Source organism: Mixophyes fleayi, chromosome 5 (assembly GCF_038048845.1).
Source record: "Mixophyes fleayi isolate aMixFle1 chromosome 5, aMixFle1.hap1, whole genome shotgun sequence".
NCBI classification, from domain to species: domain Eukaryota; kingdom Metazoa; phylum Chordata; class Amphibia; order Anura; family Limnodynastidae; genus Mixophyes; species Mixophyes fleayi.
This window is the reverse complement of record NC_134406.1, coordinates 95,726,605-95,754,359: the sequence shown is the minus strand read 5'-3', so window position 1 is coordinate 95,754,359 and position 27,755 is coordinate 95,726,605. Positions and strand designations below refer to the sequence as shown.

General features: G+C 39.3%; 1 protein-coding gene across 1 annotated transcript in view; it reads left to right on the top strand.

Moving 5' to 3' along the window:
• The window catches only part of VPS41 (VPS41 subunit of HOPS complex), a 199,865-nt gene that overhangs the window by 35,993 nt on the left and 136,117 nt on the right, over positions 1-27,755 (top strand). Inside the window, exon 4 of the mRNA XM_075212579.1 lies at positions 10,111-10,188. Coding sequence (XP_075068680.1) covers positions 10,111-10,188 — 78 coding nt within the window. The remainder of the gene's footprint in view (positions 1-10,110; positions 10,189-27,755) is intronic.

Below are 27,755 nucleotides of genomic sequence, written 5' to 3'. Positions count from 1 at the left end.
GAGTTTTCTGGAGTACTGGATGATGTGGTCTCGGATCATGGGGTGAGATTTTTGCTTGGCGCTAAAAATCAATATTAACTTGTTATCTGCATTTTCTCTCCAGTCCATTGGCCTGACTTAGACACCAATTAGACTGTGGAGCAATATCTCAGATGCTATATTTCCTATCTGCAGGGTGATTGTGTTAACATGCAACCAACAGCCTGAGTTCTCCTATAACAATTACCAACATGCTTCTACCATAGTCCATTGTTTGTAAACCTGGGATTCCATCCAGTCCTTTCTAATTAACCTAAGAAGTCCTGCATGTCTGCTGTCAATGACAAAATATTCTTGATACATTGCAACCTAGAAAGAATAAAAGATAGCCCCAGAGAATTGTAAGAGGGCAGCATTACAAGTTGTGTAGACCTCATTCAGCACAGGAGACTAAGTTTATCTCTCCATCGAGCACCCTAAATTGATTTTTATCATTGGTAAAATTGGACTAATTATTTTTTGAGACAGTGTGGCACAAATCGGTGCAGTGGCCTTTAGGCCATACCACGGAGGCTTTGAAGTATTTCATTTACCCTGCTATAAAACAAGTTCTACTGTTCCCAGTTGAGGCATCCATATCTCATTATGGTTGATGTGCAAGAACATTATGTAGTGGAAAGAATCCTGAACTCAAGAATTTCCAGAGACTGACTACATTATCTTAAGTGGTAAGGTTATGGTCCAGATGACAACACTTGTGAACAAAAAAGAAGTTTTCACTGATGATACCCGTTCAAGCTGGTGAGGTACTGTTTAAAGGGGGGGGAAGAATGTGAGGATATTACTTCGGTTTTTAAGATGGTTTTTCTACACCTGGGCATTAGAGACTGACACTTGCCATTTGGCCCTGCCTTCAGTAAAGATGCTGACACTGCATCTTGCTTCCTGTTTGGGACTTTTAAGTATTATGATTTTTTATTTTCCCTGTGCGTGCTAAGGAAAAGTTATAGCCTAATAGCCAAATTAACTCCTGCCCAAACTAACAGTTTGTGCAGCTTCAGACCTCTGTCTGCTGTGCGAGTATATACGTCTGTGTTGTGTATATACTCCTAAAGCCTTTTGCCCCTTGCAACTGGCCATTGGATTCCTAGCCCAATATAGCAATGTGTATTTTCATTTTTTGATGATTTACTAGTGCCAGCTGCTGTTGTCCAGCAGAATCCATTCTCTCCCCTCTATTATGGCTACCTAGGGCAGCACTGTCCGTAAATATAGTCTTACTGCAATATGGTTACAGCAAGGTAACGGAATATGAAGAAATGTGTTATGTTTGCGTTTTATGGGGGGGGGGGAGGCTAATGCCCTTGTTGGTTCAAATGCGTTGTAGAGCAGAATAAGTGAAGACTTAATGCACAACTACATGTCATTTAGTATACATAGTTTGTCAGCGGTTCTAAACTTTTATTGACCTTGTAGAGTTGAGAAGTCCGTTTTGGGTCCCATGGTTCAATTTTGCCATTAACTATATATTTAATTTTAGTGTTTTACAGTCATGAGATGTACAAGTCTTGTAGTACAAGAGGTTAGAGGTTATTAAAAATCTTTAAAGTTGTTTATTTGTAGGTATTACGCAATCATTTGATCTTGGAGACCATTGTATTGCATTCTGTTCGGTTTACAATTATTTTTAAATATTGCAACTACTTGTGTTGTAAATGTTGATGTTAATTCACATGTGTGCATCATTATATAGTATTTAGTTGGAAAATTTATAAGCATAACATTTTAATTTCTATTTACAAAATGGATGTTAATTGAACAGTGTATTTAATAAAAAGAAAAACAGTTTGGCCAATAATATTTTTGCTTATGTCACTACTAAGTTTTTGAAAGCTTTTATTTATCTCACTTTTTTTATTTATTTTTTAAAGTTGGCTTTCTTTGCACTTTCTTTGAAGGGCTTGTACACACAGGTGCTTTTATGTACATGAACGGTGGAGTTGCATACAGTGCTCTTGTGTGACAGAGAAAGAGTTTTTATTTAGTTTTTTCCCCTGAACACTGAAACGATTGGACGATTATGAATCCTGAGGTTTTTTTTTTTTTAGACCTGGAAAAGGCCAAGCATTTAAACATCCTCATGAGACCACCAAAAATGTTTACCAAATCTTATGCACCCCAGTCATTCTGTACAGAGAACATTTGTTTCTCTGTCTAGTTTCTATTTTTTTAGATAAATATGAAGCATAATCAGTTAACTGTAATGGAACCGTGCCATCAGGGACAGAATTACTATAAAGAAATACTCGCTTGGATTTCATAAAGAGTTGTAGAAAAATCATAGTTTCGATAAAACACTTCTAATCTTTAATTAGTCGCGTTATCCACCTTAATTTAAGTTTACACTATTTAAGAAGTCTCAGACGGGCGGTCCTTTAAATTAAGTGTCATGCGGAATAAGAGACCTAACCCGGAATGGCTGTAGCTCGAAGGCTTCATACCACTGATAGCTGGACAGCAGACAGGGACTCACCAAATAACAGTAAATACTTTGTGAAAAAAGATAATTACTGCAAATAGTATTTGAATGAGTTCCCTTTAAATATATGACATTAGTGGCATTTCACATTTCTTCTATTTCTTTTTCTGCATACTGTTATTGTTGTGTCCAAATGATCATTATCCTTATTTTCGTGTTTACCCACTTATCCGCCTCCCTTGAGCTCTAAAGCATCATATTTTCACCAGGCTGGCTGTCTGCTCTGGATGAATAATCGTCATGGCACCCGGTGCATTCAAGCAGGCCTGTGCACTGGAATAGTCATACCTAGTTATGTCAGCACACCTGATGTTTTATTAACAACTATTGATTTTTTTACCCCGGGGACTTTCCTTTTTTTTTCTTCCTGAAAAAAAGGGCAACCTTGCAGGAGAGCGAGGCAATGTAAGGTATGAATTGATAATGAACTGCTTGCTCTCATTTTATTTTATTATTATTATTATTATTATTATTATTATTATTATTATTATTTATTATTATTATAATTATTGAAATTTTTTGCTTTGCTCTTGGAAATTACAGATATAAGCAGATATTTACATTTCCATGTAATTATGTTTATTAATGCACTCTGTACAGGACTATACTGAAAGGTCATTTTTTTTATATATGTTAAAATGAGCCTGACACTGTTAGCAATTGCTCTAGAATTGAGCATTTCATTATAGATGGCAATGAACCGTGATTGAAACCAGTGAATTAAATGTAATTTGTTAGGATTGGCAATAGTTAGTCCCAGATTTACTGAATGTACTAGTGTATTAATGCTCCATAGGAGATTGATAAATATAAACAACTTTTTTTTTTTTTCCCCTGAAATAGACTTCACTTTAAATTTCGTGGATAAGGTTTTGTCTTTTTGTTACAAAAAAAATAAAAAAAATAAAAAAAGATACTTTAAGTATTCCAGTTTTTTTGTAAAGTCATTACAGACTAAAGTTCAAATATGTGTGCATGTAGAGAATAAATTTCATATTTGTGTTTTAAAAGATCCGACACTAGTCCAGTTGGGTGAAGCAGAATACTGAGATGCACACTTAATTTTTTCAGATGAATGCCAAGGTTCTCCTGTCGTACTTTGGTATACCTCTTCATGTTTTCTGATTTGATAATTGAATACAATTATTCAGAGTAAGGCTCATTAATAAGTGCAATTGCTATTTTGTGACATCAAACCCATTTTTTCATGGAACGGCATGGATTTCTGGGCCAAGATGGTTGGGGTTGGATTTGGGAGTTCCCAAACACCATTTTGTTTTGCAGTACAAGATTAATTCCCTGTTTTTCCACCATTATTCAACTTGCAACAGAAATTGATGCGACTTTTCAATGCTCTCCGAGTGGCAGTGGTGGGGCTTCATCCATCACTTTCAGTGGGAAGCATTGTGCACCTTTTAGGCTTTATATGGGAATGGACAGTTTCAACCAAATGAATAAAAACATTAAAATTCATAATAGTGACACATCTAATAAAGACTGTTCCAATGCCCCCTCACTCTCATGGTTAATTTAAGACACAAATTTAGTCTAAACCTAGCATATTTTATGACAAAAATATAAAAGTTGGAATTAATCACAAGATATTCTAAAGTGGTAGGAGATTGAATTTGAAGTGGCGGTTTTTTTTTTATTGCTTGCATTATGCAAATTTCAGGCAACTACCCAAACCCACAAAAGTGCGCACAATACCCTTTAATGCAGGCAGCTCCAAGGATTGGGAAATGGGTTTATGCCCTGAAATACACGTAGTAGGTAATTAGGCACATTTGTGGATAAAAGTCACTGTTGCATTTTTTGATGTTTAGTAAATATCTCATTTAGTATTCTGATTATTTTCTTCACGCTATTTTTCTTTTTTCTTTTGGTTTACATTTTTCTTTTAGTATAGTTGCAATTGGTTTATTAATACTGTATTTTGAGAATTTGCATTAAACATATATGAATATTTGTATTCTAATTGCTCATAATTTTAGTATGGTCCATATGCACTGTTGCATTGAGTCTACCAATGATACAGCACCATTCTTCCACAAGAAAGTCGTACAACTGATGCCTGGGTGATGGTTGTGGAAAATGCTCTCGTACATCATTTCAGAATATCCCATAAATGCTCCATTAGCCTAAGAGGGCCATGACAAATGGATAACATCAGTATGATGCTCATCAAACCATGAATACTCTGTGTATTGTCATCCTGGAAGACATCGCACGCATCAGGAAAGAAATGCAGCAACATGGGGTGATTGGGATACCTCCGTACCATTAAATAGTGATTAGCACTTACCTTGTCTTCTCAGGGAATTACTGCACTCAAACCGTGCCAGGAAAATGTGCCCATATCATCACAAAACAATCCGAACCCTTCACTGTTGAAAACAAGCACTCAGGGCAGTAGAGGTTTTATTCAGGTTGGCACTACATATGCACTTGTTTGTTTGTTGAGAACATGCTGAAGGTTGACTCTTCTGCCCATCCCACCCTTCAACGCTGTTCTGTAGTCCATTACCATTGCTCTTTGCACCACTAAACTCTCAACGGTACATTGCCTGGTACGATGAGTGGGTTATGCGCGGCAACCTGACTGGGATAGTCTGCTCTGTGAGGTTATAATCAGATTGTTTTTTGAATAAACTAGCTGCTTGTGCCACAGGTTGACATTTTCAGTTAATTGATCTGCAGTTGCTCACTTGTTTTGCTGTGGACTAAATTAATGCAGAGATATTGCCAGCCATTATAGTTCTTTGATGTTTTCTCCTTTTGAGTTCCATGATGACCTCACCTTAGACACTGTTACATGTGAAACATTAGAAAGTTAGCTTTTATTATAGTTTACGGATACAATATTAGTCAGTCAGGATAAATAATATTTAACAAAGGGAGATTCTAGTTTTTTCCATAGCAGCACAAACCCAGTAAACATTCAGAATATTTCTGCCACATTTTTATTTTTAATATTTGAGTTTCTGACCATTACTGGATAAGTTCTTGGTGTACTTATTTGTAAGTATGACTTCTTGGTGTGAATTAAAAAAAAAAAAATTGTGCCCTTTTTTTTTTTTTTTTTTTTTTTTTTACTATTCATTAAAAAGCACAAAAAATTATTCTACCCACACCCAGTATGATCTTTTTAGTTTGTATTACGATCATGTGATGTTTTCTGCAATGTCACCATACATGGATCTATGGATCTGGTAGAATCGTTTTACTACACACCACAAATGCTGTAATCCAACAGCATGGATGGAGGAAATAATAGTCCTATCACAATGTCATGTGAACTGATCTTCTATTTACAATTTATTTGTATAGTGTTCACAAAACATGACATTTGGATGAAATTTTATAGCAATTTTAAGAAATGCATAATTTGATTGTAACATGAATGCGTAGCTTTAAGTAGATGGCACAAAATTGCAGTATTACACTTTCACACAAATTTTTTTATTTACCACAGTAGTTCACCTGTCTTGGAGAAATTATTTTGGAAATGACACTGTTACATTTAGGAGTATGATTGATTCATTATGGTATAAAATGTTCTGTAACAATAATGTTTTAATATATGCACTAAAAATTGAAAGCTGTTGATTCATGAAAATGTTAATCAAAACAGATTATTTTCAATTGTGTATTACGCAAAACATTTCAGTTTACTATAAAAGACAGGATTGTAGTTAATGCCTTAGGCAGCAAAATGTAGATACCACCTGGGTATGAGAGTTATTATCTATATAGTCAAGGTCATTAATACCTTTGACAAAGGGACACGATCACCATCTTTGTTAATGAAATGTATTGCTGAGGACTTGCCAATTTACCAGTTTCACAAATTAACATTGTGGGCTATGGTAGTATCCTGCGCTTAATGAATAGATTGTCCACCCTATAAGGGCTGTTCAATAGAGGCACTTAAAATTTTTATATGTATCCTATCAATGCAACTCAAAAACAAATAATAACATTCGGCAAACTCCGGTGCTAATATGTAGTTATCTAATCTATATAGTTTGTTTTAGTTTAGATTATATCCAACCTGCTGCTGTTGTATCATGGAGACATCACTTCATCTCCACAAAGACCAAACCAAACAAAAAGGACAACAAATGAAACACCGCTGCAGTGGATACTTTAATCAAATATTATGTGTTGCAGGCACCTTAATAAACCATGAGTAGTTTATACAAATAAGAGCAATTGGCTCATTCAGTATTAAAACTAAAAACAACTTGATAAAACTACCAACTTATAGCACACATGAAATTCACATATAACAGCCACAATATACTCAGTCAACAGTCTTATGTATTAAGGTTAGTGATGTTGAGGATTTTAAACAGTTTTTAGGAAACTTTTTAATAACTTCTGTCTGTAAGTAGATTAGAAGAAATCATCCCCACAAACTGCTAAGGTTGCTGATTGGTTTGTCTGCGTTGCAAGTCTTAATATTCCAATACATTGATATCCACAGACTTGGTTACATTGGAAATGACATTGCTAGGGCCACATCTTTGTGGAGATCTGAACTATCTTTTGAGGAAAAGGTAGTGGGCATTATCTTAGAAACTTCACCTACCCTTCTTTGCATGAACAAGATCACCTGTGTCAAGGTGACTTTTGCAAGCAGGTGCCCAGTTGTTCATCATAGGCTTGGTGGATAAATTGCTTCAATCTGCTTGCTGCTTCTCAACAAGATACAAGTACATCATTTTCACATCTTCAGTGAAAGGTAAGAGCTTTAGGCATGTTCCACTTCGACTCCTTAAGAGTTTTCAAGGCAGCCAGTGAGATTAACTCGTTCCATTTCCCTTAATAGGTCTTTCTGAAGTTGAATGCGTTTTCTACTGCGGCATTGCAGCCCTCCATCATGGCTCGGCACTTTACAATGCTCGATAATTTTTGCAAACCGTGCCAGACCATCAGTGCCAACGAGCGTGCCTTAAATGTACCTGGCTCCTTGTCATAGCCAGCTAAGAACTTGACAGCATCTGCTACATACAGAAAGTTTGATGGTATGGCAAAATCTTCCCTTTTCTTCAAAAGGGTAGCTCTGTAACAGTAACCTGCCCATTTCTCTAAGCTTCTGATGGATGTACTCGTGCCTGCCAACATCTGAACCGACCGGGTTGAAGAGAAGCTGTCCCATCTCCATGATGCATTGGTAACTTTTGACTGTGAGTAAGATTTCATCTGGGACATGTCGCTCAAGAGCTTCCAAAAGTCACCTCTGATGTCGGGTAGAACAGGCTGAGCAAAGACACATAGAGACTGGACTGTTCTTGAAAAGTTTGGGTTTGTTGCCCCTTCGGTTTAGCTTACATCTCTTCATGTAGCGCCCATGTATTTTCTTGCCAACAAGTCTTGGAAGGCTGCACAGTGCTTGAAGCCTTTGGCATCCATCTCTTTGTTGGAAGTGTGCATGGCACCAGATAGCCACATCCAGTCCTTATCTGTTCATCGTTGTGTGCAAAGTTGCCTCTATTGTGAAGATGTGCCAATTGCATGCAACTTTCTTTCGAGTGCTTGGGGAATTTCATGGCCCAGGCTGCTTCAGGTTCATTACGGTGAACATGCTCCATATGCTGGGCTATTTTAGAGAGGGGCTTCTCAACATACAGGCATAATGCTTTTTGTTATATGCCCTGGAGCCATCGCTATTTTTGGATAGCGTTTGGATAAACATGCGCCATCTTTCTGACCACTTGTGTTTAAAACGCTGCAGCCATCAGGTTGGGCATAGAACACATCTCTAGGTACCTGCATTTTGTTCCACTGCCGGGCAATGGGGTATCACAGTTGGTGTCTGAACCACTCTCCTCTGAAATGTCAGGGGCATACTTATCTCCACTGCTCTCCAGACTATAGTTGGAGCCAACAACGTGTTGTCATGCTCCACTGTACTCACTTAACTAGCAGCAGCAGAAGGATGCGGCCGTATCTTATCCCCGTTTGGTGTAAAAAAGCCAGGAAACCTGCAATCTCCTACTCTTTCTGCTTGTAGTGGGACATACATATGGATGGTCCACTGAAATCTAGTTGTGGCGCACTCTCACCACCACATCACACACACACACACACACACACACACACACACACACATTTGGTCCAACAAAGTGACTCGCAGGGGCTTGCCACACTTTTATGTGTATATAACAGCAAGGTCCCTTGCATTGACTAGCCTTGGTAAGCTTTGTGGGGACATGATTTTTCTTGTCCACTCTACAACCAAGGTCCCCGCAATGTTGGTGTATGGGCATTGAACTGTCTACACAAGTATCGGAATGCAAGTACACACACACACACACACACACACACACACACACACACACACACAAAAAGACACTCACACAGGGTTCATTTTGTCTGAACCAAGTAACCTACTAGTATGTTTTTTGGAGTTTGGGAGGAAACCCACACAAACATGGAGAGAGCAAAGCAATGAAATTGTTATCCTTTTGAAATATGTAAGGTAAGCATTTGTACAAATATGAATGCACAAATACTGATCAGCAGATCGTTCAAGGAACTGACACAAACTGGAAATGCAAACTCCCAGATCTGCTGATCAGTAACTGGTCTTCCATATTTGTACAATCATTTGCATCACGTGTCAAAAAGATAGCAATTTAATTATTTAGTAATTTGTGTGTGTATATGAAATGTGGTATTCCAGATTCTAAATGGTATTTTGACATGTTGGGTTTTACTTTATTTATATGGCTGCCAAAATGACATCCTTATTCATCATACCTGCCTCAGCTGTTTTCATCAGGCTCATCTCCATCTACAGTATTTTACCACCTTCACCTACACTATGTTTTCATACATTCCATCTCTACTTATGCTATTTTATTATGCATACTATCTCCATCTGTACTATTATCATCAATACCTTGTCCTATATGTTTTTGTCCGTCCCATTCCCATCTAAGTTATACTGTTTTCTATGTCCACCTTGTTATCTGTCTAGATAATGTATGCATGTGTAGGTTCATCTTTACTTAGGTTGTTGTCTGTTTTTTTTTTTCTAATACTAATTCTGTTTTGTTTCCCAATCAGATATAATTGCCTTCACCATGACCTATCCAGTAATTTATTCTGTACTTTTGTGTCAACAATGCTTTACTTAAACTGGTGACATTTGTGACTACATTTAACATGACTATGCCATCCAATTTGCCCTGTTATGTGAATAAAGACATTTGATAATTTGCATATTATATTGTGGCTTGCCATACAACACACTTAAATTCTGCTCGCAGGCTACATCTTGGACTATGCCTGCAATAACATGTTGGCTGTTCAATAGATGATTGCCATCTGTCTATTTTTATAAATCTTTGTAGCCCTGATTTGTTTCCAGGACACTGCAGTGTTAATGAGTTGCCAGCAGGCAGTGCTGAAACAAGCAACATACCAATATTTGTCAGTTGATAAGGGTTCTGGTAATATGCCTTACCAGCAATTTGTAGCAATAATGATGTGGAATAGTCTAGCTTTCCTACTTTTGGGAAATGCTTTACATGAATAATCACCACAATGTCTTTTATCTGTTTTTTTTTTCTCTCTTGTAGTTCTTGGCCTTGGGGACTCATAATGGGAAGGTGTATTTACTCGACATCCAAGGGAATATGACACAGAAGTTTGATATTGTAAGTATGGCACCAACAAATATTCACTTGTCATAATATGTTGTCTTGTACCTTTTTCAATGTGAGCATCCAATATATAATTTAAAAAACCTTACACTTTTTTCTGCTCCAAAAACCTTTTCAATGGCACCAAGAAAACTTGTCTGCATTGCGCTGACACATTTTGCATGCAAATCAGATGATCAGACAAGTGTCTGGATTGTCGCAGAATGAATGTGACACCAAATCCACAGAAAAAGGAACTAGCCCTCAATTGTGTTCGCTCATTCTGTCTACTTTTTCTCATACCCTAAAGATCTATGTGCAGTCACGCCATTGCATTTGGAAACACAAAACTTTCAAACCTAAATTGTATGTTTTTGTTCATTGGCTGTATAACTATATTAGACCCTGAGTAAAACCTGCACATGTTGTATACTTTTACTCAGGAGAGCTAGCTAATCATTTTATAGTAAACTTAAGGAATATAAACCCATGATATAATCTATAAAGACATTATTTTGGAAGAACGAGTAGTCCTTTTACCAATGGTCATTAAAGCTGCTGCATTTAGACTCTGTCCTTAAAATGTCATCTATCCCTAAGCGAACTCTCCTTAAAATGTCACAGTCTCCCATAAATCACTGGAAAAATATTGTTGACTAAGCATCTCATTATTATGATACCAATGCTTCTTATACCAGTTTATTTCATGCTGTGCAGTATCTCTCAATTACAGGAAATACTTCACAAAATCAGACATTATCCCAGTTGGGTTATAAATGTGAGCTTCTCAAACAATTGACAGGTTTTGTGATGACTTGTGAAATGACTTCATTTGACAGATTGGGTTACTTTCATTTAAATCAGCATCCAAAAAGCTTTCCTCTAAGAGAAAATTATAGGGGAAATATACTCCGCTCCTGCATAAAACAGCATTTGATATACATGCATGTGACAAGTAAAATCTAAATATTACTTATAAACTACTATAATCTGCTATTTGTAAACACATTCATACCCTTCGCTCTGTACATCCTGGGTCTAGTACTAATATATTAGTTGTCCCTTGGAAGTGTTTAGAAATACTTCAACATGTAAATTGTTTATATATATATATATATATATATATATATTCTAAAACAACACTGGGTGTGGTATTTTTGGGTAGGTATGTTTGTCCCAGGTTTCTGACCAACATGTTTTAGAAACCCAAAGGGGATTTTGTATAGGAAGGAAATAGCTGCCAAGGGTCCCTGGGGTATAAATGAATAGAAAAGGATGGGAGCTATTTATAAGGCCTGGTGTAGATCTTCTGATCTTCCAGTCTAACAGCAGACTGATTAATGGTTGCACCTGTAAGGTGTATTTAAGAGAAGGTCAGTGTTATCAGTCTGAGCCTCTGCTCTGCCTGGGGAAAGGGACTGCAGGGTCTCTATAGGTAGGAGATAGCCTGATAGCCTGAGAAAATGATATGTGCTGGAACTTCAAATGTTTTTGTTTAGTTTGACATTCGGGAACAACATGTGTTTAGTTGGTGCCGAACAGGCAAGGTGTTTACTTTAAAGTTTTCTTTATTTTTTCTGCTTAATAAAACTGGCTGAGGCCATTTGTACCAAAACCTTGGACTTGTGTGACTTCTCGGCTACTACCATCTTCCCCAGGAGATCTCACCTGTTCCCCTAACCCGGTTACAATATATATGAAACATACACTAAACCTGTAATTAAGTGAAAGCAGCTCTTTTTTTTTTTTTTTTTGTTTTTGTTTTTCTCATGTAATGGCCATAAATAAAAAAAGATATTTACTCAACCATGATCCTGGAAAAATACCTCCCTGCTGAAAGTGGCCTGCTTCAATAATCTGGATAATTGTGGGGTTTCTTGAGGTACAGTTTGGGCATGAAGCCTAAGTAGTGAAATTGGTTAATGTTCTCAGTGCTGGTCCACATATATATTTGCCTGTAGAAATTTAACCATGACTCCCACTGGCCTTGATCTTTGTGGGACAGTCCTGATTGTTATAGGCTAGCTTGTGGGAAATGTACATGGCTTAGATGGCTTCTGCAAATCTGGGAAGTGGCTTAATGGTTCCTTATATTCCAACCAGAATATTCTTCATCACCAAGGAATGATTTTTCTATGTTTAAACAGCTATATAAACTTGAAAATCTTTTGAAGGCTTAAAGTAGACATTGGTGGGATGGAATTAGCTTGCAAAAATGTGTAGATCAAAATATGGTCCCTAGAGGGCTCAGGATTTTCAAAACATTGTTTTTTACTGATGACCCTCTTTTATTGCAAGAATGGAATTCTACTCTGGATAAATGTTCCATTTTCCTAATGAAACTTCTTATTCGGTATTGTGACAAAAAATTGAAAGCTATGGAACTAGAAATTGAAACACTAAAAGCAGATCTAGAACCTTTCAAAAATGTTGAAACTTTCATTGAGTGTGATAAGATTATTAAATCCCGTGTAGATGATTATGAAAAACATTTTGACTTAGACAAAGTTTCACAGGGACCTTGAGGATTATAGGTTGACTAAGATTCGGATATATAGAAATAGGTCTCAATCCAATAGGACCAGATACAGGCCTTACTCATCACGTACCCCTCAAACTAGAAATCCATCACATAGAACTGACTATAAATATAGAGAGAAAAACAGCGAGATGCTTCTAATCATACTCATTTGTTATAGAGTTACAGAGACTCTTTCCCCGAGTACTAAAGAATTAGGAGCAAAACCTAAGACTAGACCATCTTATAAACAGGATTTCCTTTCCCTACTCCATTGCAGCCCTTATAATGGGTTAATCCCTAATCAGCTAGTGTAGACAGGAAGAATTTTGTCCCACCTGGCCCCTATATAATTTAGCCTCTCCTCTTCCTCAGTGTCTCTTCCTCCTGTCTCAGCAGTGTTAGGACAGGCTAGTGTAGTGGAGTGTTTATTGTTTTTATTTTATTCTAGAGGGCTTACCTGTTGAGATTTCTGGCTTCCTCTATGCTGACTGCTGTGTGCAGTTCCAGTCGGGCAGTTGGACGGGAGTTCTCTGATTCATTGAGACTCCCGGCGGTTGTGCACGGAGGACACGCGCATGCGCATTCTGTTCTCCGTTCAGACTCGCCTGTCAGGATGGAATTGGGTTCCATAATTAATTTGCTAAGACTCGCTATGTTGACGTCAAGAGCGGGTATCCTATATAAGCAGCTGCAGCCCATTACATATGAGGTTCAGTGTTTTGCTTGGTGTTGGATGTTGCAGGAGTTAGCAGCCATCTGGATAAGCGCACTATGGATCAGGAGCCCACCCCAAAAGAGCTGAAGGACACCCCAAGATAAGCCCTTAGTAAGGGGGTTTTTATTACTCTTAGGATAGTTTTCTTAGTTCCTTTTCTGATTGTTTACAGTACCTCCTGTGGAGTTTGTGCAGGGAAAAAGAAAATGCAAAGTGAAAAATCGTGTGTGTGCAGCTTGTGATGGTAGATTGCCGAAGGATTGTACAGAGCCGTTATGTGTGCCATGCACCCTGGAAACGGTAGAGGAGCCTGCCCCCCCCCCCTGAACAATTCAGGCAGTTCTTTTCATGGATGGTTAAAACAATGCAGGATTTTCAGGCCCCAGAACAGAGAGCAACAAGGGACAGGGCCCCTATAGTGGAAGATATAGAGGAAATGAGGCCAGGGCCGTCCTCTGAAACATTCAGCTCTACCCAGGAATGGGATTCAGAGTCGGATAATAACGCAGAAATGAAAGAGGAGCCCAGAATGGGGTTCTATTCCAGACTGTTCCTCGTCCGGAAACCATCAGGTGCCTTCAGGACAGTGCTAGTTTTAAGGTCTCTCGACTGCTATGTGTGAGCAAAACATTTCTGGATGGAATCTGTCAACTCAATTCTCAAAGCAGTAGAAACAGGAGATTTTCTGACAGCAATAGACTTAAAGGATGCATATTTTCATATCCCGATCACATTCCATCACCAGAGATTTCTAAGATTTTGCATTCAGGGGCGCCACTTCCAGTTCATTTGCCTTTCCACATCTCCAAGAACATTCACCAAGATCCTTATAGTTCTCATAGCGGCATTCAGGGAAAGAGGAGTGAGTTTGTGACCGTGTCTTGACGATATTCTAGTTTTGGCAAAGTCAGAAGGAGCAGCCTTTGTACTTTGTAATGCAATAATAATAGTTATACATGTTCTAAATAATTATCTGTATTAAGAGATCCACAGCCCAAAACATTGTTGAGCAACTAATTTTCTTATTGGATTGGACATGTTGTCACCAGTAATGGTTAGTATTTGGTTTGCAGTGACGGGGCTTGGCCTTTAGAATGATGGTACATCATGTTGCATTTTATCCTCCGATCTCCGAAATAGCAACACAGCCATTATAGAGGCACTAGCTAACCTAGCCTAACTAGTATACCACGTTAAAAGAGTTGTCCACTGTGGGCAACCCATTATTAATAAATCCTGTCCTCACGTTTAACAAGATTGGTGCATCCACACAATCACCTTCCCTGTTACACACCCCAAGTTACCTGAATCTGGTTTGTGGTGCTGTCGGAGTCCATCTGTCTATAGCACTTCAATAGAGCTAAATGTGGACTGATTTTAAGAATAGTTGTTCTGTAGTTTTTTTATTAACATTACATTGGTGAGGTTAACATGTAATCTTATTTATAGAGGAGAAACAATCTTTAATTTGTTCATGGTGCCCTAAGTAATTTAAATTCCACTGTGCACAAGTGTGACAGCTGGCACTTTCTACTAGGTGTTTTTTCTTCATAAAGAGTGCGCTGTTCACTGTACATGGCATATCTTATTTGAGTAAAATATACTTGCCAAAGGACTGCCAACAATTTTTGCAGAGTGGGGATCTTACATAAGTGACAGATGCAGCCAGTTTCACAAATGCAAAAATTACTTGTGAAGGAATTCAATCATATCTTGAAAAGGGTATTAAAGAAATGTTGTCAAGAGTGTCTGGTTGGGCAAACCAAATAAGTGGCCAAATGGTCACAATGGTTTTTCAAATGGTTTCGAACTAAATGCCGTCATCTAGAATTTTGTTTTTCTAGTCCACAGCCTCTGTAGACTGTATTACATGTCCAGTACCTAAACATGTTTTGAGAACCTTTGTTTTGCCTGTATCATAGAAAACATGTATAGCAGTGCAAGAGGAAAACATTATTTAAAAAAATGTGTTTCATTTGAGATAAGAATCTTAGGCTTTGTCCTTTTGATAATGTTTTATGGTAGGACCAAATTGCTCTGAAATGATAGACTATACAGTCATAGGGTGTGCAACAGAGTATAGGCCTTGCCTACCAACATAATTCATTATTGCACATATATAATTTTTTTTTTATTTGTTTTCTGGCTCAGAGATCATGTTCACATAGTTTTTCTGTATTAACTTTTGAGTGGTAAAGTTTAATGGTTTTTCATCTACTTTGCTTATCCTAATAGCAGTAGACAATGTCTAAGATCTTTCCATATCCTTTTCTTGGGCAGCTGCCCTCCATTTGTCAGCATATTTTGAAGAATCTATTACTGACTATCTGCTGTCTGTAAAATTGGACACACATTAGGACGCTGACACAGCTGGCCTGGTTTTTGAAAGGTCAAAGGTTTACTTGTTAAGTCTGTTAAATCAAATTAAGCATCTTGTTTCAAATATTCACAAGGAAAAAACCTTCAAAGACATTTTTTACAATGTTGTTTGGTCAATGTTGACCTTTCTGTTTAAGTCTCTGTCAAGTTCAATTACCTTGCTTCATGTGTTTGCATTTTTGAATTGGATAATTAGACCTATACAAGCACTGAACATCAATAGCCACCCACTAATATATTAAATACATGACATACATTTAAATACTGAACTGAATATGGGTCAAGTTTGTTGGCATTGAACCTGAAAACTGTTTTTTATCCACTCCACAAAATCCAAACAGCAAATAAAATAAAAAAAAAACAACCCCCCCCCCCCCAAAAGTATTTTTTTTTTTGCATAGGAACAATTGCATTATTTTTAGTGAAAACAACTTTTAAATTGTACTTTAAAAAAATTCCGAAAATAAAACCCCTTCATCACCCTAAAGAAAAATCCCTGTCCTTGACTATCTGGGCTTTTGAGCAAGCTCCTTTTTCTGGCAATATTAATAACATATCCACAATTCATGTTTGTCTCACACATTAGGGGGAATTCAATTTTCTGCGGTACGGGTAAAAGTAACGCGTCCTGCGCATTATTACCATTATTACGGTAGTTTCAACGCCGGCTTAAAACCGGGTTAAAACTACGGTAATAGTTTTAATGCCGTGCTAATTCGAAGGGGAATTGAATTCCCCCTATTATCTGTGCCATAAAGGCATTTTGTCCAATGTAGCCACCTTTCTGGCTCCTTTTATTCTGTAGTGACAACTACAGCTCTGTTTTGTAAATAGCTTGACCCTCATTGCTAGGGGAAACCTTTCTCTTCTGTAGTTTACTGGGTTTATATTACATCCCCAAAACATTAAGTAGACGTCACAGATTCTGTAACCAAGCAAATCAAGACCTTGAATTTTGTCATTTTAGGCGAATGACATCACTGGGCCCTGATGAAGATTTGGCCAAGTAGGTGGAGTCTATAGTTGTTCCACAAACATTTCTCATGCTACTGCAAATCGGAGCTGCAAAGTGAAAATCTAAAAATTGGTGTTACTTCCGCTGCTTCCCTTTTCTTTTTTGTTTTTTTTGTTCAGTGTATGTGTAATTATAGGAACAGGAGGGAACACATACCTCAGTTTGAACATTGCAGGCTTTGTCAGAGCATCTGTTTCCTATGCTATAAGTCCTTGTAATGGGAATTGTATCTTTTTACATTGGTATTTTCACTTGCCGCCTTCAAATCTGTGATCGGGACCCCAAACTTCTCTAATATATGTTGAAATACTTCGCTGTTAATCGATCTGTCTCCTGGATGTATCCGATACCGACTGAGATAATCTGCCACCTTTTTGTCCTTTCCTAATACATGAAGAGGGATTTTAGATTTTCTGCCCATGATATGATTGCTGATGTCTCCACCATCATTTGTTTGCTCATGGTGCCTCCTTCTCTGTTTATGAATGTTTCCAGCATCTGATTGTCTGTCTGAAAAAAATCCTTAAATGTGTTGCAAATGAGACATATAATGTTGTATTGCAAGGAACACAGATCTTGCTTTCATGATGTTTGCATGTGATCACTTTCCTTTTGATTCCATACACTCTGTATTATTTCTTTATACATATGTGCATCCCAAACTTTGGAGAGGGAATCTGTCGTTGCCACAGTCCATTCTTATTCTGAGAAGGGTACTTCCATTTCCTTTAATATTGAATCTAGCCATCAGTTCAGATGGTGCTCTGTGTAAGTCTTAAATGGGAATTCATTAATTTCAGATTGTGACCCCCATTGTTTGAGTACTTCTAGTTGTAGAGTCTTCATCCAGCCAGCTTTACCATCGTAGGACACTTACGGTTGAGGAGAACATACCTGAGAGCCTGAGACATTCCCACACAGAAGAATTCTGTTGAGATTGGATTAGATAAGCCAGTTGTTGAATCTTTTGGATTCTCTCTTGTGACATTGATTCTCTGTCTTTCACTGATATATTTGTATTCCCAAGAATTGCAGCTGTTGAGATCACACAAGATGACTCTTGTTGGAGATTATGATCCAGCCATGTTTGTGCAGAAATGCCTAGAGAGTCTTGGAATTTCCTGTTACCAGAATATTGTCCATATACGGCAACACTGCAATTCCCTGTGTCCTGAGAGTGGTCATTAGGACCACCAGAACCTTCGTGAATGTTATCGGAGAAGTTGAAAGGTCAAATGGTAGACACGTAAACTGGAAATGTATACTGAAGAATGTGAGGTGTTGAGGTGGATTTGGAATGTGAAGTTATGTATCCTGTAAATCTATTGATTTCAGGTAATCTCCTTATTCTACTGCTAAGTGGATGGAGTTTACAGACTTCATTCGGAAATGTCTTGTTTTTGCAAACTGTTTAAGTCTTCTCAGATCTAGAACAGTTTCAAAATCTCCTGACTGCTTCTATACCAGAAAGAGTTTGGAGTAAAATTATATTCCCTACTGATTTTTAGTTACTAGACAAATTATCTGTTTCTCCAAAAGAGTGGAGACAGCTGCACAATGCTTCCATTTGCAGCATAGATTATGGGCTCAATGATTTTACGAAAATATTTCTCTAGGGCACTCTTTGAAATTCTATTTTGTACCAATTGCTTACAATGTCCTGGACCCACCCATCCTGTGTAGTAAGTATCCAAACCTCCACATAACTTGCCACCCACCAGGGTTGTTGGGAGACTGGGTTAGTCCATAGTTGTGGATTTCTTGGTTGTCCTAATTCCTTCCCTGGAAAGGGCCTCTTTGATGAATTGCCTAGTACTGTCTGGTATGTGGTTAGCCTGGTTGGGAAGTTCTAAGCTTCCTTGAGCCTTGTTCCTTGAAGAAGAAGCAGAAAATGATTTTTATACTAGTTATAGATAACTGGTATCATTTTCTTTCTGTACCTTTTTGAAACATAATATCCAGTCTGTTATCCAAATGCCCCTGTCAAAGGAGAGTGCAGTTAATCGGTTCTCAGCTGCCTGCTGTCCTTGAAGGTAACCAGAGGGCTCATTTGGCCACCAATGTGAAAGCTACACTTCTAGATGAAAGTGTGATTAAATCTAGTGATGCCTGACCCAGGAAGTGTTGTTTCTTTTCTCATTATCTCCATATTGATTAGCAAGTATCGTGTACTCACTTTTTCTTGAGTATCTGAGTATCTGCATATAGATTGCCCAATCGAGATTCAGGTTGTCTCAGAAACAGAAGCCATGGCTACTCCTGCTTTAATTGTAGTACCTGCAGAAACATGCAATTTGTAAAAAAAAAATATTTTCCCAGTTTCCTATGCGTAGCATCTTTAAATGAACATCTATCCACTAATGGTATAGTAGTTTTTGTGGATAAGCAAGCAACTTCAGAATCTACTGTATATTGGGTACAGAATTCCATTTAGCAATCTCGTGTTCCTGAAAGGGATACAAACTGTCCAGTCTTTTCATATTATATTGTTTCCCCATTTGATCCCATTCTTTATCCAACAATTCCTGAATCATTCTGTGTACTATGTGTTTATGCTGCTTTTCTCTGAAAAAGTTTTCCTGCAAGGTAGATGGAGACTGTGAATACTGTATCCCCATAGTTTTATTAATATGTTTGAGTAATGTGATTGCCTATCCTGGATTCCACTAGCTTCCTCTTCTTTAGAATCAGATGTGCTTGCCCCACTTGGCTTTATGGATTCCTCTGGAGGCAATTCCTGTACAATATGCAAGTATGCCATTGTGGGTTCTTGTCCTTTTTAACCCCTTGAGTTTTCTGAATGTTTTTTTAGACACAAAATATTTCATCATCATCAATTCATTGACTGTTTTGGGTGTTATAACAGACTATTTCCTTTAGGGATAAACTCCAAACATAAGTCTTCATTCCTTACACAGGCTCCGCAAGCATACTGAGAAGGAGAATAGAATAAATACTGAACATAACTAAAACCTAAAGAAATCTAACATCTCTTAGTAAGGCTTACCTAGAATGGGTGTCCTTCAGCTTTTTGGGAGCTGGTTCCAGCTCCATACTGTAGGCTGTGTCTAGGACTTGCCAATGTAGGAGCAGATTTCTTTCTGTTTGAGTGCTAACCTGATTATGATGACAGCTCTCAGGTCATGCCCTGATGATGATGTGCCTTTAGTGTGCCCTTCTCAAATCAATATGCCAACCTTCTCACTTCTGCTACCTTAGGTAGTAGAGAGCAGCCACGGGGAGACACCACTTTTCCCAGTGGGCTAATCCCTATGGAAGCAACATCGGGACATCCTATGTGGGAACAAGATAAGATATACCTGTCCAGTATAAATGCAAAAAACCTCACTGCTTTACTCAGGAAACATGAAAAAAGACAAGGAAAGAAATGAGGAGTCACACTTTTGAGTGTGTCAACTTTTTTACTGTCTCGGCTGATTGAAGGCTAAGGCTGGGTACACACTACTATGTTTTCAGGCGATTAGTCGTTTATCGTCTTATTGACCCGATATCAAAGTAGTGTGTACCCTGGAATGATGAACAATTATCGTTCCAAAGCACATAAAATCATTGATCCAGATCTTCAAACCGACTTGCAAATCTCATTCAATGATGGAACAATGTTGTTCCAATTCTGCAGTGTGTATGCACTCTGCAGAATTGGAATGACAATTTAGCTATGAAGCATTAGGGGTGACTTTCCTGTCACTGAAGGAGTTGGTGTCCGGGGGTCCGCTGTCATCTCCCCATCTCACCGCCTTCCGTCCTGCAAACACAGCTGTTATGTCTGTCCTGAACTCTGAACTCACGCCCAAGAAACATCTGGGCTACTTGAGCAGTGAAATGGCTGTCATCAGAGATTTGTACTAATTTCACCATTATGCTGAAGGCAGCTGGGTCTTGATCTGTCCTCTAACTGATGGTTCCTGGGCGCTGATCTGTGTAAGACACTGGTTCTTACATTATTGTAATTTTGCAGGCTGGACAGCGGACTAACATATATATAAAAAAATTTTCAAAGTTATTCATCTGCTTTTATGCCTGTCCCTCTATAGTTCTGTCTGTAGGCATCTACTGGAGTAAAATATTGCCATGGGGCTAAAGGTGTTTCAGTCTGGACTTCAGCCGAGTTCCATGCTGTTGCTGTTTGTGTTATTGAAATCTTAACACACATACGCAAGCCACCTTCTCAGCTGTAAGTCACTGAGGGAAACCCATTCAGCAGGGATATATCCTATCTAAGAATTCTAATCAAGCAATATGAGGACACCATGAACTCGCTGCTCACGTGTGGATTTAGAGAGATGGTGACTGCAGGGAGAGGAGGTGTCAGGAGGCATCAGGGCACAGGTCACAGAGACAGGAGAGGCAGGATGGGTGACAGTGGCAGGTGTCATGATCTTTTCAGTCGATGGTTATGACAGATGAAGAGCACAGATCTGAAGGTAATCGTGTATAGTGTGTGCACATTAATCGGCATGCTGATTGGGACTTGCCTGTTGGTGGTAAATCGCTAATCGTTAGAATTTTCCTGGAGTGTGTTAACTCCACTCCACTAACTCCACTCTGCTAACTGAGAAGAGCCAAAGTTCTCAATGGACAATGCATTTTAAGGTATATAATGTAGTGGGCATAACCTTTTACACAGGATATTTTTGTTTATGCTTGGTACACTTTTTGTTTCTACTCTAATATATAATATATTTTGTATGCTCCTAGAGCATTATTAATTTGTACACTTTGTTACTTCTTCTTGGAATGCACAAAACAAAAGTGACAATAAGTCCCATTAAATAGTTATGTTTCTTACCATCGTCAAACTATTTATTAATGTATTGCTCTTTCCCAGTGACAATGTTTTACACAGACTTCTGGCAAGTATTTTCTTAATACATAATTAAATATTGTTTCACGTAAGGTTTTTCTACCAAAAAATTATTTTGACACATTTTATAGTAATGAACAAACTATTTAGAAACATGAACTGAGCAGATTAAAAATAAAATATTGTAAAAGATAAATTCAACTATTTAGTGTCTATTTGAAATGATCATTTTTTTGTTTGAATGTGTCAACTTGCTTGGGGTAATCTACTATGGTAAAAGTTGAGTGCCATATTTCACCTCTTTTTTTGCACTATTGTGTCTACTTTGGCATTGTGCTCATTTATTGGTATCCAGGGTCAGACTGGGACTAAAAATCAGCCCTGTCATTTAGAGTACACAGGCCCACCTCCGTTCAAGCAGGAACAGCACCAAAAAGGGCGTAACCACATTGTGTTGTGGGTGGGGCCAACCCGGGGCAATGATACATACATTAAAATAAAACATTACATTTATCATGCCATCCCCCGAGGCACATTATGACACCCCCAGCCCACTGTATCTATGCTTCTGGTGCTGCTGGCATCCATCAGGGTGGGAACTCCCTGTAGAGTGAGCAGGGAAGCTCTTAGTCTCACAAAATTACCAAATCTTAGAGCTCCTCGGCTTGCTCTGCAGTCTATGTCCTATCCAGGGACTGGGAGCAGCTATCTGCTCCCTCCTGCTAACCAGTGCTGGATTAACGCTCGGGGGGCCCAGGGTATTTAAGACAGGGAGCCCCTTTTATGTAAAATGGTTATCATTTTAGACAAATGTTAGACAAATGCACAGGCAATACTATGTGCAATACTGTTAGTTGCACGCAGCATTGCCTTCACAAGCAGTACAGTGTGAAGCGGGACATACCTCCTAACTGTCCTTTTAGTCAGACCAAATCTCACTAAACGAGACAGCCACCAAAATTTGGGACTTGCCCACCAGATTCAGGACAGTTGGCAGACTGTCCTGCTCTCTCCTACCTGTCTTGGTCACTTTCACCACCTGTGGCTGCTGGTGTCTTTAGTTCAGTTGCTGCTTGTCTGGATACTGGAATGTTGGAGGAACTATTTGGTAAAAATATGTGTACATGTAATTTAGAAAACTCCAACCAGCCCTGGTGTTTAATCAATACAACCCATTTATAATTAGGCCTCCCTCCAGCCCCAACATCTAGTATTCACATTTAATATAAATAGATGCTACTGATGATAAATAAACCTATTTCCCTCCCTCCAAACAACCCCAGCAATAAATTAAATAGCATTTACGTTTATTAAATATACCTATTTCCTGCAACCATCACTGCCATTAAATAATTCATATTCACATATAAAGAATAGACATTTTTTTCCCAAACAGCCCCACTTTCAATTAATAGCCCCCAAACCATCCCAGCATTAAATTAAAGGTCCAATCATCCCATCTTAAATTGCTAGGCCCCAATATTAAATTAAATTGACCCACATCACCCCACAAATAAAATAGCACCAATTGAATAATTAGTCCCCACCTAAACTCCAGCATTAAATTAATAGCCTACCTCACACATTATATTAACATTCTTCTTCCCTCATACCTGAGTACATGCTTCTAATTGATATTATGCCATACACTAGTGCCTACAAATCATATTATGCCACACAGTAGTGCCCCCAAAATCATATTATGCCACGCAGTAGTGCCCCCAAAATCATATTATGCCACACAGTAGTGCCCCCAAAATCATATTATGCCACACAGTAGTGCCCCCAAAATCATATTATGCCACACAGTAGTGCCCCCAAAATCATATTATGCCACACAGTAGTGCCCCCCCAAAATCATATTATGCCACACAGTAGTGCCCCCAAAATCATATTATGCCACACAGTAGTGCCCCCAAAATCATATGCCACAGTAGTGCCTCCATTTGATATTATGCCACACAGTAGTGCCCCAAAATCATATTTTCCCCCTGTTTTGTGTACTTACCTTCATCTTCTTTTCTGTCTGTCTGTTTCTGTCTTCTGCCTGCTCTTCGACAGCTGCCTTGCAGGACCTGTGCAGATTGGCACATTCAGTCATGTAGCTGGTTCCTGGGGAGAAGCCAGCCACCAGGAAGTGTCGGTGCATGGTCACTGGACCGTGCACCGACTGCTTGGGACTGGCCCATCTGGCATTTGCCAGAAGTGCAAGGTGGCTAGTCCGGCCCTGTTGATATCCGCTGTCCAGAGTGTGTATAAAATGTACTTGTATTTTTGTCCAGTGTCGGATGGAAATTTGTCCCTGTTTCTCTCATCTAAAAAAAAATTGTGTTATTTTTAAACATAAAAAAGACACATGAAATTGTTAATTATTCCTTAGGTTTTTTTTTTTGTTTTTTTAAAACGTCTATTAATGATTTGCTGTAAGATATGTGTTATTTAAGTGTCAGTGATTGCTATGGCAACCACAGTAACATGATAAAACGTAGTGAGCGGAGATGCTTTGTAACATTTACAGCATAAATTCCTGCTGCCCCTCTTCCTTCTGGCTCCTCTGACTGACTGGTTCAGGAGAGAAACTTTGTTTGCAATGATAGTCATTTAAATCTCCCCCAGAGAGCAAGCTTGCAAAGGGAACGCTGAGTTTTTGGATAGCACCCTGGAAATATACCATGAGCTTCATGTCAAAAAGGTACAAAACTTGCTCTGTTTTTTATTTTTATTTTTATTATTTTAAAATATCTATCACCAATCTGCCAGTTTTTGCTTTTAATTACATTGCTTTCCAATGCATGGATGCATAATTATTCCCTCTGGAAATCCAAGATTACACTACCCTGTTGATGCTCTGAAAAAGTCTCTGCGGCCACTTTCAAGTGAAGGCCTTTCCAAAAGATTACCTGTTCAACTCCTTTAAGTAGCAAGCCTAGAATGATAACTTTATTTTATACTAGACACAAGAAATGTGCTAACTTGATAAAGCCTACTTGACCTGTCCAATCTTCACATTGACATATTCTACTCACATCGCCAGACCACCATTTTAGACAGTGGGTTACCATTGTCATGTATACAAGCAGACAGACAGAGTGTGATGATATTACAAATGCACTGGTGCAGCTTTTGCATCGCCTTTTGTTTTTATTATTTTTATTTGTGAGCTCTTTCTGTAGCTCTACACCATATGGAGGAAACAACCAGAACATCCTAGTTATCACTATACATTATAGAAAACATTCCAGAATCTTAATGACTGATATACAATATAGACAACATCTTAATTAAAGCTATACAATACATAGAGCTTTTTAATAAGCAATATACATATAGAAGACAATGCTCACTGGGTCCTTTACAATGCAGGCCCCCAAAATTTCTGATAGTGTTAATATGCAGGCCCTTAAAATCTCTTATGCCTTTATAATGATGATCATCTGAAATATCAGGTGTCTTTATTATACAGTTCCCCTGGTGGCTTTATAAGGCAACCCCCCCCCTCTTCCTGCCTAATCTATGTTGTTGTCAATACAGACCCCAGATCTTTTTTTGACAACCTAAATTAATTGCTCTACCTAACCTCTGATAGCATGCTGTTTGCAGTCATGATGGAGAACAAGTTTGTCTCCACTGGTTCGCTGTCATATCCCAGGGACAGCAGGTCACCCGATCCAATATGCAGCCCCTACCACACCGATAGGTGTACAGTTCCAGCCATTCACAAATCACTTTGTGAAGAATGGCCGACACTCTGACTTATGAATTGCCAGCACCATACACCAATCTGTGTGCTATATGCTGTCTGCTGGATATTACAAGACATCATACCCATTAACTATGTGGCTACACATGGTCTAAAGAGAGGCACAGTATATCCCCTTGCCATTTTTCCTTTGAATGCATAGCACATTGTTGCCAATTGTATTCAATATACAGGGACAGTCCCAGGTTTAAAAGATTTGATTCTGGATGTTGTACATTGAAATGTGTGGAAATATGTAAATGTTTCCACGTTGCTCAATAGTGCATTATATTTGCTTGTTTTAACTATTTGGATGCAATACTTTAGTCTTTGAAAGTTTATGTTAATTGAAGTGGATTATTCTTACAAATTCCATTATTTTCATGTTTAGTAAAACTATTGGCTATATTGTGTCCCAATGTCCACCAAAATAATACCACATGTGATAAGCTTAGATGCACAAATATAATAAAGAAAGTTTAGATGCGGTAGTAGCTTTACACTACAGTAATATAGGAAGGTTGTTTTAAAAAAGGGTGGGGTAAGCTGGACACTCAGGAAGGCATTGCTTAGGGATGGCTGTGCACAATAGCATGCATAGTGCTCAACGGTAACACACAAGGGCCAAATTTCTATCTCACACTGTACAAAAATACAAGCACATTTATACACACTCTGGACTCTTTCAAATAAATAAAGATTACTGACATAACCTCATTAATTGTTCATATATTCATATTATAGTTGTCAGATGACCCTTTCCTGGGCTGTGTTTTAATACTCTAAGGCGGCGGTTCCCAAAGTGTGCGCCGCGGCTCCCAGGGGTGCCGCGGCGCTGTCACTGGGGTGCCGCGAGCCAGCCATAGGAAAAAAGAGCACATAAACTTACCAATCCGTCGGGGGCCGGGACCCAGCAGCCTCCTCTCTCCCGCAGCTGTCACTGAATATCGACGTCAGTAACAAGCTGCTGCGGGTGAGAGGAGGCTGCTGGGTCCCGGCGCCCGACGGATTGGTAAGTTTATGTGCTCTTTCTTTTTTCCTATGGCTGGTTCGCAGCAGAGGAGTGAGAGTTAGTGTGACAGCGGGGCAGACAGGGGAGTGTGACAGCGGGGCAGACAGGGGAGTGTGACAGCGGGGCAGACAGGGGAGTGTGACAGCGGGGCAGACAGGGGAGTGTGACAGCGGGGCAGACAGGGGAGTGTGACAGCGGGGCAGACAGGGGAGTGTGACAGCGGGGCAGACAGGGGAGTGTGACAGCGGGGCAGACAGAGGAGTGTGACAGCGGGGCAGACAGAGGAGTGTGACAGCGGGGCAGACAGAGGAGTGTGACAGCGGGGCAGACAGAGGAGTGTGACAGCGGGGCAGACAGAGGAGTGTGACAGCGGGGCAGACAGAGGAGTGTGACAGCGGGGCAGACAGAGGAGTGTGACAGCGGGGCAGACAGAGGAGTGTGACAGCGGGGCAGACAGAGGAGTGTGACAGCGGGGCAGACAGGGGCAGAGGAGTGTGACAGCGGGGCAGACAGAGGGGCAGAGGAGGGGGGACAGCGTGAGAGGGGCAGAGGAGGGGGGACAGCGTGAGAGAGGCAGAGGAGGGTGGACAGCGTGAGAGGGGCAGGTGAGAGGGGCAGTGGAGGAGGACACAGCGTGAGAGAGGGCAGAGGAGGGGGGACAGCGTGACAGAGAGCAGAGGAGGGGGGACAGCGTGACAGAGAGCAGAGGAGGGGGGACAGCGTGACAGAGGGGGCAGTGTGTCTGGTTGCAGAGGGGGCAGTGTGTCTGGATGCAGAGGGGGCAGAGTGCCTGAGGGCAGAGTGTCTGGATTTGCATACAACTAAATAAGTATTTCTGTCCTGACCTAAATACTTTTTTTTTTTTTTTTATGAAATAAGTTTTTATTGGGTTTAGAAAACATAGACAGGTTATAAATGCAAATCAAACACAATGGCATGGTAGGCTATTGACAATGAAAGACTGACATCATGGCGCCAGGCCACAACATGCTTGAAGACCCTGAAAAGGGATGCGCCAAACCATACATATATAGCTGTTGAGCACCTCCAGACATGAAGCACGCATACAAAGACAAAGGGAAAAAGGGGGAAAGGGTAATCATTGGGGGGGGGGGGCAGCAAAAATCCTCATTAAAGACCTAAGTTTAAGGTTCCTTTAACCCAGCAGAATGCAAATCAGCCCGACCCAACACATACCTGTTTGTCCCGCCCTACCAGGCAAGTGTTTGGATGTCAAATAGGACCCGCACCAATCAGTTTGTCAAATATAAGATCGGGGACTCTGGAGAATCTAAGAGATCTAACCATGGGCACCAAATGGCATAATATGTTTTGAAAGAATCTGTGGATGAAAGGTGCATCTCATCCATGATCCT